Source organism: Lepus europaeus, chromosome 12 (assembly GCF_033115175.1).
Source record: "Lepus europaeus isolate LE1 chromosome 12, mLepTim1.pri, whole genome shotgun sequence".
In the NCBI taxonomy this organism is placed as follows: Eukaryota; Metazoa; Chordata; class Mammalia; order Lagomorpha; family Leporidae; genus Lepus; species Lepus europaeus.
The window spans coordinates 58403942-58420551 of NC_084838.1; the positions used below are offsets into that span (position 1 = coordinate 58403942).

Here is a 16610-nt window from a genome sequence, read left to right on the forward strand (position 1 = left end):
CTCAGTCTGAAGTAAAATAGGATCATCCCTAGAGAAATTCTGTTTTAAATGCAGCCTCCAGCCTTTTCATACCTTGCCTGAAGCCCTACAGCATTCTAACCCTCTTCCACCTTATCAAAACAACCATCAGTCTTGGCACTTGTTGATGGATGCACTTATGTGCAGGTTACTTCCTGGGAGAAAGTTCTAATTTAAAGTATTTAACTTTGATAATTTTGGAGGATTTTACTACAATAAATAGGACTCTTACATCTTTTTGGGGAGATAAAGTGTAAAAATTAATAGAATTAGTCTAGCAAAATAATGAAAACCTTTGCATGTATAAGGCAAAACAGAGTGGTGTATGGCATCTCAGTCATAAGTTAAGGATAAGCATGGGTACCCTAGAATTTAATTCACCTGGGACATTTTCTAAGGATTCTTAGGGGAAGAGTTAAACACTTACGTTTGGATGGAGCGTAAGTTATGTGGCACATAACTGAGATATATATTTTCTTGGTAGATGCAAGGTGATTTGGTGATATAAGGGCAGCGAATACAGGAGATGGAGAAATATATAAGGGGGACTCTGTTAGACACAATTACACTGCAATCATACACATAACTGTAAAAATGGGGCCTTTAAGAGGCCTTTCTACTTGAGAAGACACAAGTATATGACTGATGTATCAGCACATCAATACAGCATGCAACAGAAACAAAGCAAACAGAAATGAGCCTGGTACCAATGTCTGCATGCTCAGATACAACTGAAATTAAAATTTATCATAACCATATACTACCTTGTAATCTATATGAGGAGATGTTAATTCCCACAGAAATATTTTTTCATATGAAATTATTTCATGTCTAAGAGCTGGACTTTTGTTTTCATAAACTGTTTCATTAAACCCTTCTTTGTTTATGAGCTTCTCACCCTACCAGGGACAGAGGGGAGTTGAGAAATGTGCAATTCATAGTATCTCCGCCCTCAAAGAGCTGACTTTCTCATTAGGGAGATAAGACAGGCACACATAAAACCACCGCAGATACTCAGCAGTGTGTGAGCAGGTGATGAGTCAATGATCCAGGTTATAAATGCTGTAGAGCACTACAGAAATTACAGAAATCTCCATGAAAAATGTGGGCTGTGACCCAAGTCATGAAAAAATGGCTGGGATTTAAAAACTGGAAGGCAGTCTTGGGAAGCAACATTTGCCTTAACACTTACCTGCTGTATATGTGCTCTGGCAAGACTGTCAAGTTTTAGAGCTGCTCTCTCTCTCTCATATAACATGATGCCAATGCTTAACTCTAAAGTTTGTTGAAAAGATTTTATAATACTTGTAAAAAAAATGATAAAGAATATGACATATAGTAGTTATTCAGGAAATTTTAGCTATAATCATAAAGGGTCTTAATGCCATTGTGCTGCTTTTTCTGAGTGGCTTCAATTCACCGTTGGAAGTGGTGGTATACTGGCCCAGACAGGTAAAGAGGAAGGAGATGCATTGAGTTGGGGAGTCAAGAGAAAAATCTAGAAGTGCTTATGCACATTTGCATGTTTGCAGGGAAGCCTATCCAACCAGAGCAGTGAGTTCCTACTAGAGATGGGGAAACCACTCTACAGATAAAGTGAGTCATTCATTCAACAAAAAACTTAGGGAACAACTGTTAGTCACCACACTAGGCACAGAGTTTGGGAAAAGGTGAGATACTTATGTCGACATGTTAGAACTCAGAGCAAGACTGAAGATTTATTTATTTAGGTCCTTTTTAAGCAGGAGAGGGACACATGATAAAAACAGAATTGAAAAAACTAAAGTCTAGCAGCAAATGGATTAGAATGGTGGTGGAAGGTGGACATAGGAGTATAACTGAAACACTATTGCAGTAACTTACCTGAATGGATGGTGCCATAGGTATGAAATGGCAATGGATGGATGTGAGGAATACACTGAAGGAGCTTCTCCATGGTTTAGGAACTGATTTGGGAAATGAAGGCAAGAAAAAGATGATTCAGTTGACTACAAGGTTTTTTCTTGAATGAGTGGGAGAACAGTAATGACAGAAAAAGTGAAGTTGATGAGAGAAATTTAGGAGAGTTTATCATTGGTTTCAGTGTCAGTTTCAGCTTGAAATGCAGAGCTACATGTTGAACTTTCAATTAGGAAGACCCATTTAGTCAATATAAACTAAAGGCTAGAATTTGGGGCAAACAGACATGGATATGGAGTTCAGGTTGTAGTTGGAATGTTTCTGCCTTGAAGACCATAATTAAAATAAAGGAGCAAAACTGGAGACTTGACCATTTGGGAAACTCTGATTTCACGTGTGTAAGAAGTAAGAAGTGGTAGGGAAGGGAGATGATGAAGGAAAGAGCCAACATAGGCAAGTAAGAAGAAACCACAGGAGGGGAGTGCTTGTGAAAGGTCAGCAATATCAAATGCATTGCAAATCAGAGAGTGGGATTTGAGCCAGTATTACTGAACTATAAAATGATTAATTGATAACTATAAAATACTGCAGATTTTAAAAATATATTAGGGTGTGAAAATTTTATTTTTAAAGACTTATTTATTTATGTTAAGGCAGAGTTACAGAGAGAGGAGAGACAGAGAAAGAGAGATCTTTCATCTGCTGGTTTACTCCTTAAATGGCTGCAATGGCCAAGGCTAAGCCAGACTGAAGCTAGGAGCCAGGAGCTTCTCACAGGTCTCTGTGGGTACAGGGGCACAGGCACTTGGGCCATTCTCTGCTGCTTTCCCAGGCACATCAGCAAGGAGCTGGATTGGAAGTGGAGTAACCAAGACTTGAACTAGTGCCCACATGAAATGCTGGTATCTAAGGTGCCATCTTAATCCTCTATGCCATAACACCAACCCCAAGGTGTGAAAAATTTTAACTAGTGAACATGACACAGACTAATCAAATGTTTTCAAATTATTGACAAATATTTAGATTTAGAAATGAAAAAAAAACAGAATTTTTGAGGATTCCCTAAATAATTTTATTTTTCAGGGCCGGTGCTGTGGCACAGCGGGTTAACGCCCTGGCCTGAAGCTCTGGCATCCCATATGGGCGCCAGTTCTAGTCTCTGCTCCTCTTCTGATCCAGTTCTCTGCTATGGCCTGGGAAAGCAGAAGATGGCCCAAGTCCTTGGGCCCCTGCACCCACATGGGAGACCTGGAAGAAGCTCCTGGCTCCTGGCTTCAGATTGGTGCAGCTCTGGCAGTTGCGACATCTAGGGAGTGAACCATCGGACAGAAGACTTCTCTCTCTCTGTCTCTCCTCTCTGTGTGTAATTCTGCCTTTCAAATAAATAAATAAATCTTTTAAAAATTTTATTTTTCGTAACACTTCACTTATATATTTTTCAATAATAATTATCATGAGTGATCATTTTCATAAGTAGTGAATCACTTTTAGTCCATTTTCTGCTGCTATAACAGAATACCTGAGGGTGGGTAATTTATAAAGAAAAGAGGTTGGTTTTGGCTTATGCTTCTGAAGGCCGAGAAGTTCAACATAGGGTGGCTACATCTGGGGAGGGCCTCATGCTGCATCATTGTGCGTCAGGGAAAAGCACGCAGTGGGCCTTTGGCCCAGCAATTAAGCTGCTGGTCAGGATGCCTGCAAACCATGTCAGAGTGCCTTGGTTCAACACCTTCCTCTGGCTCTGGATTTTGGCTTACTCCTGTTGTGGACCCCGGAAGGTGGCAATGTTGACAGCTTCAGCGATTATGCTCTTGTTTCTCACATGGGAGGTCTGAATTGGGGTCTTGGCTCCCAGTTTTGCTCCCGGCCCTACTCCCACCCAGCCACTTTTGGAGACATTTGGAAAGTGAGCCAGTGGGTAGCACTTCTGTCTCTCAAATAAATAATTTTTTAATAAATCCAATTTCTTTAAGAACAGAAAAGAAAGACAAGGAAAGCAAGCACGTGTGTGAAAACGAGGCATAAGTTGGATTGAGTGAGGGGAGAGGGCAGGCATGTTTTATAACAACCCACTCTGGAGGTAAATACATTAATCAACTGATGAGGGTACAGTCCCTATGACCTAATTACCTGTTTAAGGTTCTACTACCTCTCAACACCTTGACCCTGAGGAACTAAGACTGAACTTGAGTCTTGGTAAGGAAAACTCTATTTAAAGCATAGCATAGAGTTATATAGTATCTCAGAAGTTTTCTACAAAAATAATAAATAATCAATGTGTGGTTTATTAGTATTTGAACCCAAATGACAAGATTATATGTCTTAATAACATTTAAAAATTAACTCTACTTGATGAAGACATTTAACTATAGAGAACACTAAAAGATATGTAACATTAATGTAACATCAATGCCAAATAAAACACATTTTTAAAATTATAAGATTGAACTACAAATATTTAATATTTAAAGGTTATCATTGTTCAAATGAAATTTTAAACTTAGAAAATATCAATTGCCCCAAAAATATTGGTTTTGCTTTCATGATGAAGATTCCACATGCAGAAAATATATTTTTTTTTCTTTTTTTGTTGACATTAGTCAAATTTTTGAGTCTGAAAGTATCCTCAGGTTGAACTTCTTTGTCTATGTTGCTTCACATAAACTCATCTTTTATTTTTTTTTTTTAATTTGAAAGAGAGAAAGAGCAAGAGCAAGTTTGTACTCCCGTCTGTTGTTCTAAAATGGCCACAATAGCTATGAGTTGGTCAAAGCTGAAACCAGGAGCCAAGAACTCGGTACAGGTCTCCCATATGAATGGCGAGAACCCAACTATTTGAGCCATCATCACTGCTTCCCAGAATCTACATAAACGGAAAGCTGGAATAAGATGGGGAACACAGAGCCAGGTGTCAAACCCAGGCAGTCCAGTTGGGATGCAAGTGTCTTCACTACAAAACTAGACACCTGCGTGTCATCTTTTTAATGATGAAAATATTTTTTTCAGGTTTTCTTTTGGTTTTGATACTGAAATTGAATTGCTTTCTAAAAATGCAGGTTCTCCACACACCCCCCCCAAAGAACTGCAGTCTATTTGAATTTATTGAGTAGTTATTGAATAAGATAACATTCAGGATCTCCTTGCAAGGTTAGCAGCACTACACAAATCATTGTTGAAATCATCAATTTGAGAACTTCTTTTGTTTCCAGAACATGTTATTTCAAGGAATACTACCCATAGGATTTGTATATAATCTATTATGCAAATAAGCTTCTATTTACTTAATTTGCAAGAATGCCTCATCAGTAGCAGCTGACAAGATCAGGTACACACATTTATAACATGGCACAACTACATACAACATTAAGCCATAAGAGTGCAACCAGTTCTGGAAATGTCACCCTTTCAACTCTGCGTCAGCATTCCCTGCTTGTGTTTATTGTAATGTCTTTATGTTGATTGATTAAGTTCTCATTCTCACAGGATAATTATTCTTTTCCCATTTTACTGATTTCTTCAAAGATCTTTTCTCAGGATTTGGGGGAAATATACATTTCATGTGAAATGATAGTGGAGAATTCCTACACAGAACCTTTAACTAGTTATGCCATTTCTCTTTAATATTTAGGAAGGTTTAACCTGCAAGTAACAGAAATGCAAGCTCAAAGTAGCCTAAACAAAAAGGGATTGATTATAAAACATAACAAGAAGGTCCAGGCCATCTAGGGGTCAGTTAATTCAGAAAGCCAGTAACACCTTCAGGAGCTCAGGTGCTTACTGCCTTGCCACTCTATCATCCCAGGTGTGTGGGTCCCTTCCTGGTCACAAGATGAATGCAGCTGTTTCAGGTACCACATTCTCACACCCTAACATCCACAGCAGAAGAGGGACAATTCATAGCTTGTCAACTTTTTTCTTCGCTTTATTTATTTATTTATTTATTTTTGACAGGCAGAGTGGACAGTGAGAGAGAGAGACAGAGAGAAAGGTCTTCCTTTGCTGTTGGTTCACCCTCCAATGGCCGCCACAGCCGGCACACTGCGCTGATCCAAAGGCAGGAGCCAGGTGCTTCTCCTGGTCTCCCATGGGGTGCAGGGCCCAAGCACTTGGGCCATCCTCCACTGCACTCCCGGGCCATAGCAGAGAGCTGGCCTGGAAGAGGGGCAACCGGGACAGAATCCGGTGCCCGGACCGGGACTAGAACCTGGTGTGCCGGCGCTGCTAGGCGGAGGATTAGCCTGTTGAGCCACGGCGCCAGCCTTTCTTCGCTTTAATGAGTAAAATGATCTTCCCCAGAAGCCTCTCCATTGACTTCCCCTCTGCCTTCATCCCCTGGAGCTGAGTCACACAATTCTGAAGCCAACCTCAGCAAAGGAGAAGGGGGCCCCTCCAGCCAGTCTGAACCAATCTAGTGAACTTTAGGTGTGGAAGAAAGGATAGGAGCTATTGTCCAGGTTAACCACTGCAGAGCCTTGGTTTATTTAGGCAATAACCACGCATATTTCCTGCATCAGAAACAAACTCTGAAATTTTAAATAGGTAAATTCATTTAAAATAACAATATTAAACCCTCATGGGCCCCTCATCATGGTCCACATTGTAATTCCTGGAATCCGTAAATATGCAGAAGCGATTAAAGATTTTGAGATGAATAGACTATTCCAGATTATCTGGATAGGCCCAATGGGACGCTCACCAGGGTAGTTAGAACTGAAAGACAGATGCAGTGGAAGGGTCAGTGTCAGTGATGTAGTTAGGGAAAGACACATCTGGTTCCTGCAGGCTCTGAAGGGACCACAAGCCAAGGAATGGCAGTCGAAGAGTAGATAAGATAAGGGAGTAGATTTTCCCCTAGTGTCCCCAGGAAGGAATGCAGGCCTGCAAACACCTTGACTGTAGTTTAGTGAAACCTTTTTCTGGACTCTGACCTCCAGAATTTTTTAAAAAATGTATGTTCTTTGTCATTATAGCAGTGATAGGAAATGAGTACATACACACATTTTCAAATGAAAACCTCTTTTCCAAAACAAGCATTCAGTGAGAAGAGTGACACTGACTTCCACATCCGGGCACATCTCTAACTCATAATAAAGACAGATGGATTCTCCTACCTGCTTCTGCATTCAATCTGTTGTGATAGCACCATACCGCATTGTCTTTGGAAAGCGCCTGTGCAAACGAGAGACTGTGAGTGAGAATGCCAAATAACTTCCCAGTATCAAAATACAAAAAGTTCTGACTTCATAGACTTCTTAACAAGAGTCTCTGGAACCCTCACGTGGGGGTTCAGACCACACGTTCAGGATCACATCAGTGGTGTTGGCTGCATCTTACAAGAGAACAGACTCTTTCTTCTACATTCCTAGAGGAAACTTGTTTGGTCATGTGGTCATCAGATCAGTAACACAGGGTAATGATTTTGACATTTCTAATTCGAGCCAAATCTTATGGTTTTATTTTGTGCCTGGTATTTACATGGGCCAAAACTAAGAGAACAAGGTGGATATGCTTCTTACCCTTGTGGGGCTTACATTTTAATTGAAGAAAAGTAACAGCCTGTAGACCAACAAACCAATTTCAGATATTCAGAATATGAAGAATTAAGTTCTGGGTGATAGGCAAAGAGCCACTTTAATTACAGTCTGCAGAAGGAAGTGAGGACTGAGCTTCGAATGATATGAAGGAATCACTGGAAAATAGGGGAGAACATTCCAGGTAGAAGAGGGGCCAAGAGGAAGCAGCAGCTTGGCAAGTTAGAGGAACAGAAAGAAAGTCAGTGTGGCTCGAGTGAGATTCACCAGAGAATAAGTAAGTGGAATTGAAATAGTTTAAAGACTTGGGCAGGTGTAGAACATTGAGGTCTTGCAGGACACAGAAAGGACTTAAGATTTTACTCCAATTGCCATTGAAATCCACTAGAAAAACAAAGAGAGTGGATTTTTCTTCCATGCTGGGCTTTGTTTCTTCCTGCAAATTCTTCCACCTTCTGCAAGGTATGATCTTTAGCTGAACACATTCCCCATCTTCATAATGATGACTCTCTAGAAAGGCAAGGGGACCCCAAATAGATATGTCTTGCCTCACAAATTGTTTGTATGCCTACATCAAAAACGGACAAATCTGGAACCAATCAGGGGAATGTAAATTACAGGTTGCTTGATGTGGAATAACTTCTTCATGTTGGCCAGTGTAGGTGTGCAGCCAAAAATGCACTGTGTGAATACAATTGTTTGGCAACTGCTAGCCTGTCACTTGTCCAAAGCGGTAAGTGTGTGAATGGATTTGTGTGGGTAATGACTCTGAAATTAGCAACTAGCGTTTCTCATCTTTCCCAGATACAGGAAAACACATCGGAACTTGGCTCATTTCTGGAGCGTTCTTGTGACTATCTTCAGTTGCTCAGAACGCACATTTGGTCATCATTATCCCTTGTGTAATCAGTTTCTACAAACCATAGGATGATGTTACAGTTATGTTTAGAGAATAAGAGAACATGCCCCACACCTTAATCAAATAATTTAAAGATGAGCCTTCTTTGATAACATGCATTTAAACACATATGGATGGTCGTTAGCTAGCCAGTCTATACTTTGATTCATGCTCTAGTGAGAGAAGTAATAGTATTCCCATAGGAAATCTCCAGATGAACAGTGTGCCTTGAACTCCAAGGTATTTACCACGAGAGAAGTGTTTACCAGACAAATTTTTTGCACTGCAAAAAAAGTGATGCATGGAATCCACAAATGCAGATATGACTTGAAATTTGCTTTGAAAGGGCCTAGAAACTGTCAGGAATTTGGACCTAATCAGTAATACAGAAATGCAGGTGTGGTGGCCCCGTTGTTAAAAAGCTGGAGCCCTGTGAATAATAAGCCCAATCACATTTTCAAGGCAGCTGTGGCTACTTGGGACCTAGTTAGTCACGGCCCTCGAAATATTTTGAAAAGTTGACAATTGTGAAAATTTATATTAAACTTAAGACCAGATTGCGCATCAAAGAAAATAAGTCTGCAATTCCAAGGCTACATATTTTCAAAGGAATTTAATTCTGACCTCTGAATGCAATTAAGCAGTCTCTCTCTCTGCTTGGGGAGGAGAGAAGGGAAGGGGCAAGACTTTCTCTTCAGTAGGAACCGGTAACCAAACCTGTTGTTCTGCCAAGCAAGTCTTCGCCGATTCTGATTTCTTAGCGCTCAGGGAGTCCGCTAGAAACCTGTGCCGTCCTCCCGTGTCAGATAAGCAGAAAGTTTGCTCTAGCTATGATCAATCTGCACGACGCGGAGATGTTTTTGGCACAAAGTGGACGTTCGAAAGATGATGATGATGATAAAGTCCCCCGCTCCCCGCCCCACCACCCTTCGGCCGGGGAGCATGTTTTGCCTGCACTTAAGAAATGTCCTTCAGCTGCCGGCGTGTGCGCTGGGAGCCTGCAACCCGCTTTCCTGTGTCTGCGGGGCAGGGCGACGCGGGCCGGCCGAGTCGCCCACAGCTGTGACCGTGTTGTCCCCGCGGGCGCCCGCAGGGGCGGCAGCCTGCTTCCTCCCTCCCGCCGGCTCCAGCCCGAGGCCCGCGGCCCACACCGGGGAAAGGGGAAGGAAGCCCTCGCCGCAAGCCGGCGTCTGGGCCGGCACTGAACACGCCGCCACCAGAAACTTTTTTTTTTCCCCAGCCGCGCGCAACTTTTGGCCTCCTCTCCCAGCTCGCCCTCGTCCCGCGTGGGGGTCCCCAGGGTTTGCCCCGGCGCCCCTCGCCTTCTCCCCGGCGGCGCGCGCAGGACCTGGGCTCCGAAGGGCGAGGGGCGCCGGGCGGCCGCGGCGGGTCCGGGGACGGACAGGGGAGGAGGAACTGGCCCAGGGGGACGGCGACGGGCGAGCGCCCGAAAAGGAAAGGGCTGCCGCGGCTCGCCGCAGTCTGGGTAAAGTTCGCGCCCTTTCCTCGGCGTTTCGCAGCCTCCTCTCCCGAGCTTGCCACTCTCCCCTACCTTTTTTTTTTTTTTTCTTTGACAGCTGGGCGCTAGCGGCCACCTCTTCCACCTCCACGCCCGCACCCCCCGGGGGGCGCTAAAGTTGTTTTTCCATCCCCCAGAAAGGACCAAAAAAAAAAAAAAAGTAACAGGGTGGGGGGAGGGAGACCTAGACATCCTCCTTCGCGAAACCCCTCGCACGCCGAGCACAAACAACAACAGAGCAAGCGGACTTCTACTTTGCAAAGGGGAAGCAACATTGTAGTCGCGGCAGTTTTGCAGGGAGAGGGAGAACTTGCGGGGCTCGCAGAGACGCCCCGCGTCACCTCGCCTCCGGCCACCCCCTTCACACACACACACAGCGCCCGGAGCAGCCCCCTCCTGGGACAGTCCGTTCCTTTTTTTTTTTTTTTTCCCTCCCCTGGTCCGGAGGAGCCGCGGGGGAAGCGCGCAGGCTGGGACGTGGGGAGCGAGGGCGACCCTGGGCGCGGGTGTAAATCAGTCACCTGAGCGCTGAGGGGCCGCGGCGAGGGCGCGCGCGGGCGGGCGGGCGGGCGGGCGGGGAGAGGCGGAGGCGGCGAGCGCGGCGGCCCGGAGGAAATCGGGAGGGGGAGGGCGAGCCAGGCCGCGACTGAAGGAGCGAGCGGCGGCCGAGGGGCTGGTCCAGGCGCGGCCGCTAAGAGGAGACCAAGAGGCGGGGGCTGCACTTGACAACCAGCATGCCGAGATGGTAAGAAGTTTCCACCCTCCTTCCCCTTTATTCTAGACTCGGCCAGGAGTGACCCCGGCCGCCCGAGCGCCCCCGGGGCCGCCGGGGGCTTGCGTGTTCCTCCAGTCCCGTGGCGGGGGGGGGGGGGGCAGCCGAGGCAGGAGACCTCCCCACACCAGTCCAACCTGGCCCCTGCTGCGCTCCCGAAATCCTCCCCTAAACTTGGCCCCAAGTTTCCGCGGCGAGCTCCAGGTGGGAGGGTGTGTGTGTGAGTGTGTGGACGGAGGGGCGGGGGCTGGGGGGGGTCGCCCAGGGTGGCCCCTTTCGGGCGGCGTCCGAGCCAAGGTGAGCCGCTGGCGAGCGGGAGGCTCCGGGGTGGGGGGGTTGGGGGGGCCGAGCCCCGGGCGGACGCGATGGAAGGGACGCGGGGGATGAGTGGAGCTGGCGGCGGGGACCCGCGGGAACTTTCACAACTTGCCTGCGACCGAGCGGCCGGCGGCGGGACGTGGGTGCCAGGGCGCACAGCGGCGCTGTGCCGCGCGGGGCACCGTTGCCGGGTACCCCCGGCCCGCCTGCCCGCCCCCACCGGTCTCCCGCACGCTCGGGACCCCGCTTCGTCCGCGGGGATGTAGGCACCGCTCCTGCAGGTCCTAGGCAGAATGTGCACATAGCGCAGGGCGGCCAGAGCAGCCCTGGAGGTACCGAAAGACGCTTCCGAAGCGCAGGTCTGAGGAAACCAATTTGTTTTACTTAACGCACTGGCTGCAGAGTGGGACTGGGGGCTCGGGGTGGGGGCAGAAGGAGGGCAAAAGGGCTTAAGAGCGGGGGAAAATAAAAAACACCCTACAAAACAAAAGTAGGTGAAGTCCTCTGTGAAGTGAGGCTGAGATTTTTTGAAAAGTTGCAAGTGCGAAAGGTGGAGGGAATGGGATGGTTTTGCGAAGCGAGGCTCGGACGCAGCCCTGGACGCGGAGCGGCTTCTCTGCAGCGAGGCAGGGAGCAGTTAGCCTGCCCGCGGATGCGCCGCGCTGTCCGCTTTCGGGGAAGTGATTTGTTAGAAGTGGGGCTTGACCACTCCCTTCCTTTTTAGTTCGCTTCCACCCAGTTGCTATTGTTAGCCCCACTTGGGCATCTGCTGTAGCGTGTTTCGCGTGGAGACGGAGCATGGAAGGAGAAGGGTAATAACGGGGTGGCGTTCTCCCCTCCCCGCTTCCCTTCCCCTAACGTGACATCTCTTGTTTCAGTGATCAAAGTCACAACGGGAGTATAGGAGAATGCGACTGTCAAACGCAGGCGCGCGCGCGCACACACACACACACACGCACACACACACATTCACACACAATAGCATGCGCCCAGGACTGTGGTTACAGTAAGGCTGACAGAAATTAAAGTGGTTTTGAAAGCAGCAGTGCGATTTATGATGGTTCCCATTTACCCTAGAGTCAAGCTGTTGTAAGAGTGATGTAAAAAGACATCATAAAATAATCCTGTGTACCCAGGATTAAAGTGGCAGAAAGTGGCCTGTTTTATTATTTTTTATGTACTTCGTGGACAGTTGCAGTGGTTGGAACCTGTATATAAGAGACACATCAAAACAAAATACTCAGTATATCTGCTGAGAGCTTCAGAAATTCCCTTCTAACGGCGTTTTACGCCAGAACGCTGTAAAGGCTGGTTGTAGGTTGTAGTTTTCTTCCCTTTCCCCCTAGCCTGCAGTAGTATTTGTCTACCCATCTATGCCCCTGTACTAATCACTTTGAACAGTGGCTAAGCCCGTTTGTCATTCGCTGCTGTGAGTTCTGCAGCTTCAGATGTTAGCGTGCACGTACATACATGCTTTAAGTGGGGAATTTATTTCTGGCAGGGCTACTTACTGTGTCTGGTCTGAAGATGTACTTGAGAAGCGAGACCTTGTACAAGTTATTAGAACTTCCTTTACCCTTTGGAATCACCCAAAAAAAAAAAAATCCCTTGTGAACCTTTAGCGGGTGTCTGTGTTTCCTATTATATTTGTAGCTGTTTCATTTAGGTTGTTCAGTCTTAATGAAGTTCTTAGGGGTAGCTAGTCTTTCTGTTCCCGGAGAGCAGTGTATTTAAAATCCAGATTGCTAATTACTTTACCAAAGTACCAGGAGTATCTTCACCTGAGGGAAGTAATAGCGAGTGTGAATGTGAACTTTATTTAGAGTATCTTGTGAGAAAGGTATGAAACGGTCTCCCCCTTGAGAGTGTTGAGTTGGGTAGTATTTGCATGTAAAACTGTGAATAAGAATCCACCCCCACGTGATTTTGAAAATAAATATTAAGGAAATATTAATAGTAGTATTAGCATTCCTGATAGATGATTTTTTTCCCCTTTCACCTGAGTTGTACGATATCTGTCAGGCAGCAGGGCTATGTGATTCCAAAAAGAAGCAGACAAAAGCAGAGCTGACTATTGCTATATTAAAATGTAAGTGTTACAGTTTGAATTTTCAAGTGAGAGTTTTTGAGTTCAGTGCTTTACATAACATTTTGTCCTAATCTTGCTTGCTGTCAGGGATGTTTCATGGTTGTGCAATTGCTGCAGTCAAGAATGCCAATTTGCATTCCAGGAGTGTCATTTGATTACTTTTATCTGCACAGCTCCAAGACCGGCCCAGACCTCTCGTTTCATCTTGCCATGTCACGAGTCAATGCTGTGTCGTCTTTTCAGAAATCTGCCTGATTTAGACAAGAAAGAAAAGTACTTTCATGTTGCAGCCGCAGTCCCCTGCTAACTTGTCAGCAGCAGGATATGATTCACTTGGGCCCAGAAGAATGGAACAGAGAGGCGGGTTAGGCGGTTCAATAAAGCCCACGGACAGGTAGTGTGTGACATCCCCAGAGAGCCGCAGTTAATGAAGAACAGGTCTGCTTAGTTCTCCACACGCTGACCTGGTGCTGTCCCCACAGTTTTCTCATTTGATCTTTCCCAGCAAATTGATCTTTTCTTGTATTTTTTTGCCTTCCAAGTTAGTCCTTGTGGGACTGAAATTAGCAGAGCAACTTAAGTTGGATAATACAGCTGTTCAGAAAAGAAGAAATTGGACACTGCCTCAAAAAGGGGTGGGGGTGAGAGGGGTAGAGGGAGCTGTTCTTTTTGTTGTTGTGCCTGGGAATATTTCTTATATTAAGGGAGTCCAAAATAGGTGATGACTTGAAGTTAGTGGTTTCCTTTGCTTTTAATTTTAGAGTTAACATTCAGCACTGTTTTAAATATTCCTTAAATATTTGAAAGATGGCCTTAGTGACTGTATGAAGTTCGATTTAGCATTGTTCACATTCACTTGTTTGAAGTGATTTGCCTTTCGACTATGTGGCTTTTATGGCTATTGGAAGATGGACTATCAATGGCATACTTCAACTGTATTATTTATAGTCTTTTAAATAACTACAAACCCCAGATATCCAATACTGAATTCAGAAAAGATTAAACAATAAAAAAGTCATTACCAGTGTTGTATATAAATATTATGGTACGTGAAAATGCTTTCTGCAAGTTACCATCAGCATCTCTGCTTTACATGGATTCCAGAGATACACTGCTCATAATGTGAAATTTTTTTCCTTTGCTTATTTTTGCGATTCTGTATTTACTGTAGGCCCTTAGAACCGAGATCACAAGTTTGAATTTCTGTGGATGTTTACAATTTGTTTTTTTGAGATTAGAATTAATTTTAGACAAGGTGGGTAAAACTAAGTTGAGAATGTACATATAGTTTAAACATTAGTCTCTCCATAGAATTTTGCCTAGAAAGCTTAGGTTGGAAGCAATTAATAAATTCTTAACCTGATGCATGATGTGAGGAGCAGTGCTTTCTGAATTCCTTAGCAGTGGTCTCATTTACCATCCACATCCTGACAAGAAACAGAGTTGAAAACAACCTTTCTTGTGGAAGGGGAGGCAGTCTGCTCCAATCTTTCTTGTTGGATGGGAATTATATAGGATCACTGGTTAGTAACCTCCTCTCTGAAGAGCTAGAGGGAGCCTCATGATTTCACTAGATATACTTAATGTTTTAAAAAAAAAAAAAGAAGTGTGCTCTAGCAATCAGAATCCTGCACAAAAAGAGTAGGTAATGAATACTGGCTAAGTGTTTAGGCTTGGGCGTGCGATTATGTTTTTGTTTTTGTGTTTAAATCTGTGAAGAAGCAACAGAACTTTGTAAAAGAGCAGTCAGGGCTCCCTCTGAGCTTTCTAGGGTTCTACTATCCAAGTGATGTGAAGATCAAGCAAAAGGCAACCAAATATATTTTAAATGCTTCAGTTTACCTGACTGGTGTTTGTTTTGTCAACTGAAGGAGTTAGCCTCATGTTAGGCAGCCAGCCTTGCAGTCCCATGAGAAGTAAATTCCCATCCCTCTTTTCAGTCCACTCATGACAACCCTTGTTCTGAAAATGAGGATTTTGAAGTAGTACCACATACACCTGGATATTTTGGATCAAAAGCACTTTTAAAATAAATGCTTCCTGTTATAAGCATAAATAATTAACCATTTATAAAGTTGATATATTAGGAATCCATAAATAAGTTAAATGTAAAAAAAGGAATTAATATTATGTTTGAGATTTTCCATTTAATTTCATGTTTATCAGCCTTTTCACTAAAATTTGTGATATGTTTATATCAGAGTCAGGGTCATAATTGCTCTTTAATATTTATATGCTAGTTTTTAGGAGCATTACTTTGGACAAACTTATTTACCATTTAAGTAAATAATATAATCCACTGAGATAAACTCCCTAGATTTGTCTTTTTTTAAAATCTCTTGCACAGTAGCACTCATTATGTCGCTATCCAGTAATAGTCTTTATTTGTTGCTTATTAGAACCCTCAGTACACTCTAGAGTTCAGCTGTAATTTAATTTGGCTGTCCAAAGAGCCTCCCTTGTTTTAAAACATGTTCTCAGTATGCTTTTACCATTTGTTGTGAACCTATGTTCTAACTCATGCGTACGCTTAAGAACGTTAGTACAAATATCATTTTTAAAGTTTGCTACAGCAGAGTTGTAACTTTTTCTTTTCTCTTAAAAAAGTTGTCTATCTATTACAGTGTCAATTTTGTTCTTTTCCTCTGTTTCCCCCTTAACATTCTGGAGCGTTTTTTTTTTTTTTTTTCCTGAGTGATTTACATTGTTTTGCTATAATAATTTAAAATCACTTCCCCAAGGATTACAAACTTCTCTCAAGGCATAGTGAGGACAGTCCCCCTTTCCAACACACACACACACACACACAGTTCAATAATTAAGAATTTTTAGCGTTTTTAGTGGAGGTCATTTCACAGTTGTAGTCACTTGGAATTATGTTGGAATTATGTTATGAAAAGTTTGCCTGCACTTAATAAATTGCTTGCATGATAAATTCAGCCTCCTTTACAGTAATTGCTGGGAAGTTTTGCAATGAGTAGATGATTGAGAATTTTGGTTGTATTTGTAACAGATCATGTTCACTAAAGACTAGAGCTTGATTATAAAACTCTAATAAGATGAGTATTAGTAACTCTTCCACAAAGGGAGGCAGAATGTAGAACTGCTGACTGAGTCACTGGATGTATATCTTACCAGTGGGAAGCTGCATCAGGCCAGGCTTCTAGATACAGTATTTAATAGTTGTCAAAATGTACAGCATTGTCTTGTAACTTGAGGTTCATGAGTTCATAGTCCCTGCTTTTTTTGTGTTTGGTACAAAGATGTAACAACCCACACAAAACATTTTTCTCTTATTATGACCTTACATTTGCCAAAGTGCCCCATGCTGAAATTCCTTTTCAGTATCTTTTTTTTTTTTTTTTAGTCCAAAGCCAGACGTGTACCCAGACACAAAAGCCTCTGTGTATAGCAAGCTGTTTTAAATATTGTGACTCGACGATGTGCTGTCCTTTCTCTGCTTGAGCCAAGGATCTCTGCTCAGTGTCTGTGGATTACCAAGCTCCTTCTTTATTGTACCTCTTGTCAACTATTCCTATTCATTTAACCTTTCATTAGTGTCTGTG

General features: G+C 43.8%; 1 protein-coding gene across 24 annotated transcripts in view; it reads left to right on the forward strand.

Annotated features, from left to right (window-relative positions):
- The first annotated feature begins 10488 nt into the window (after nt 1–10488).
- BNC2 (basonuclin zinc finger protein 2) overlaps nt 10489–16610 on the forward strand; it is a 454605-nt gene continuing 448483 nt past the window's right edge. For 20 of the 24 annotated variants that reach the window (XM_062208177.1, XM_062208178.1, XM_062208176.1 and 17 more), the window contains exon 1: nt 10489–10610. In XM_062208177.1, the coding sequence (XP_062064161.1) occupies nt 10608–10610 (3 nt within the window). In that variant the 5' untranslated portion in view covers nt 10489–10607. The remainder of the gene's footprint in view (nt 10611–16610) is intronic. The other 4 variants (XM_062208181.1, XM_062208179.1, XM_062208188.1 and 1 more) reach the window with 2 other exon arrangements.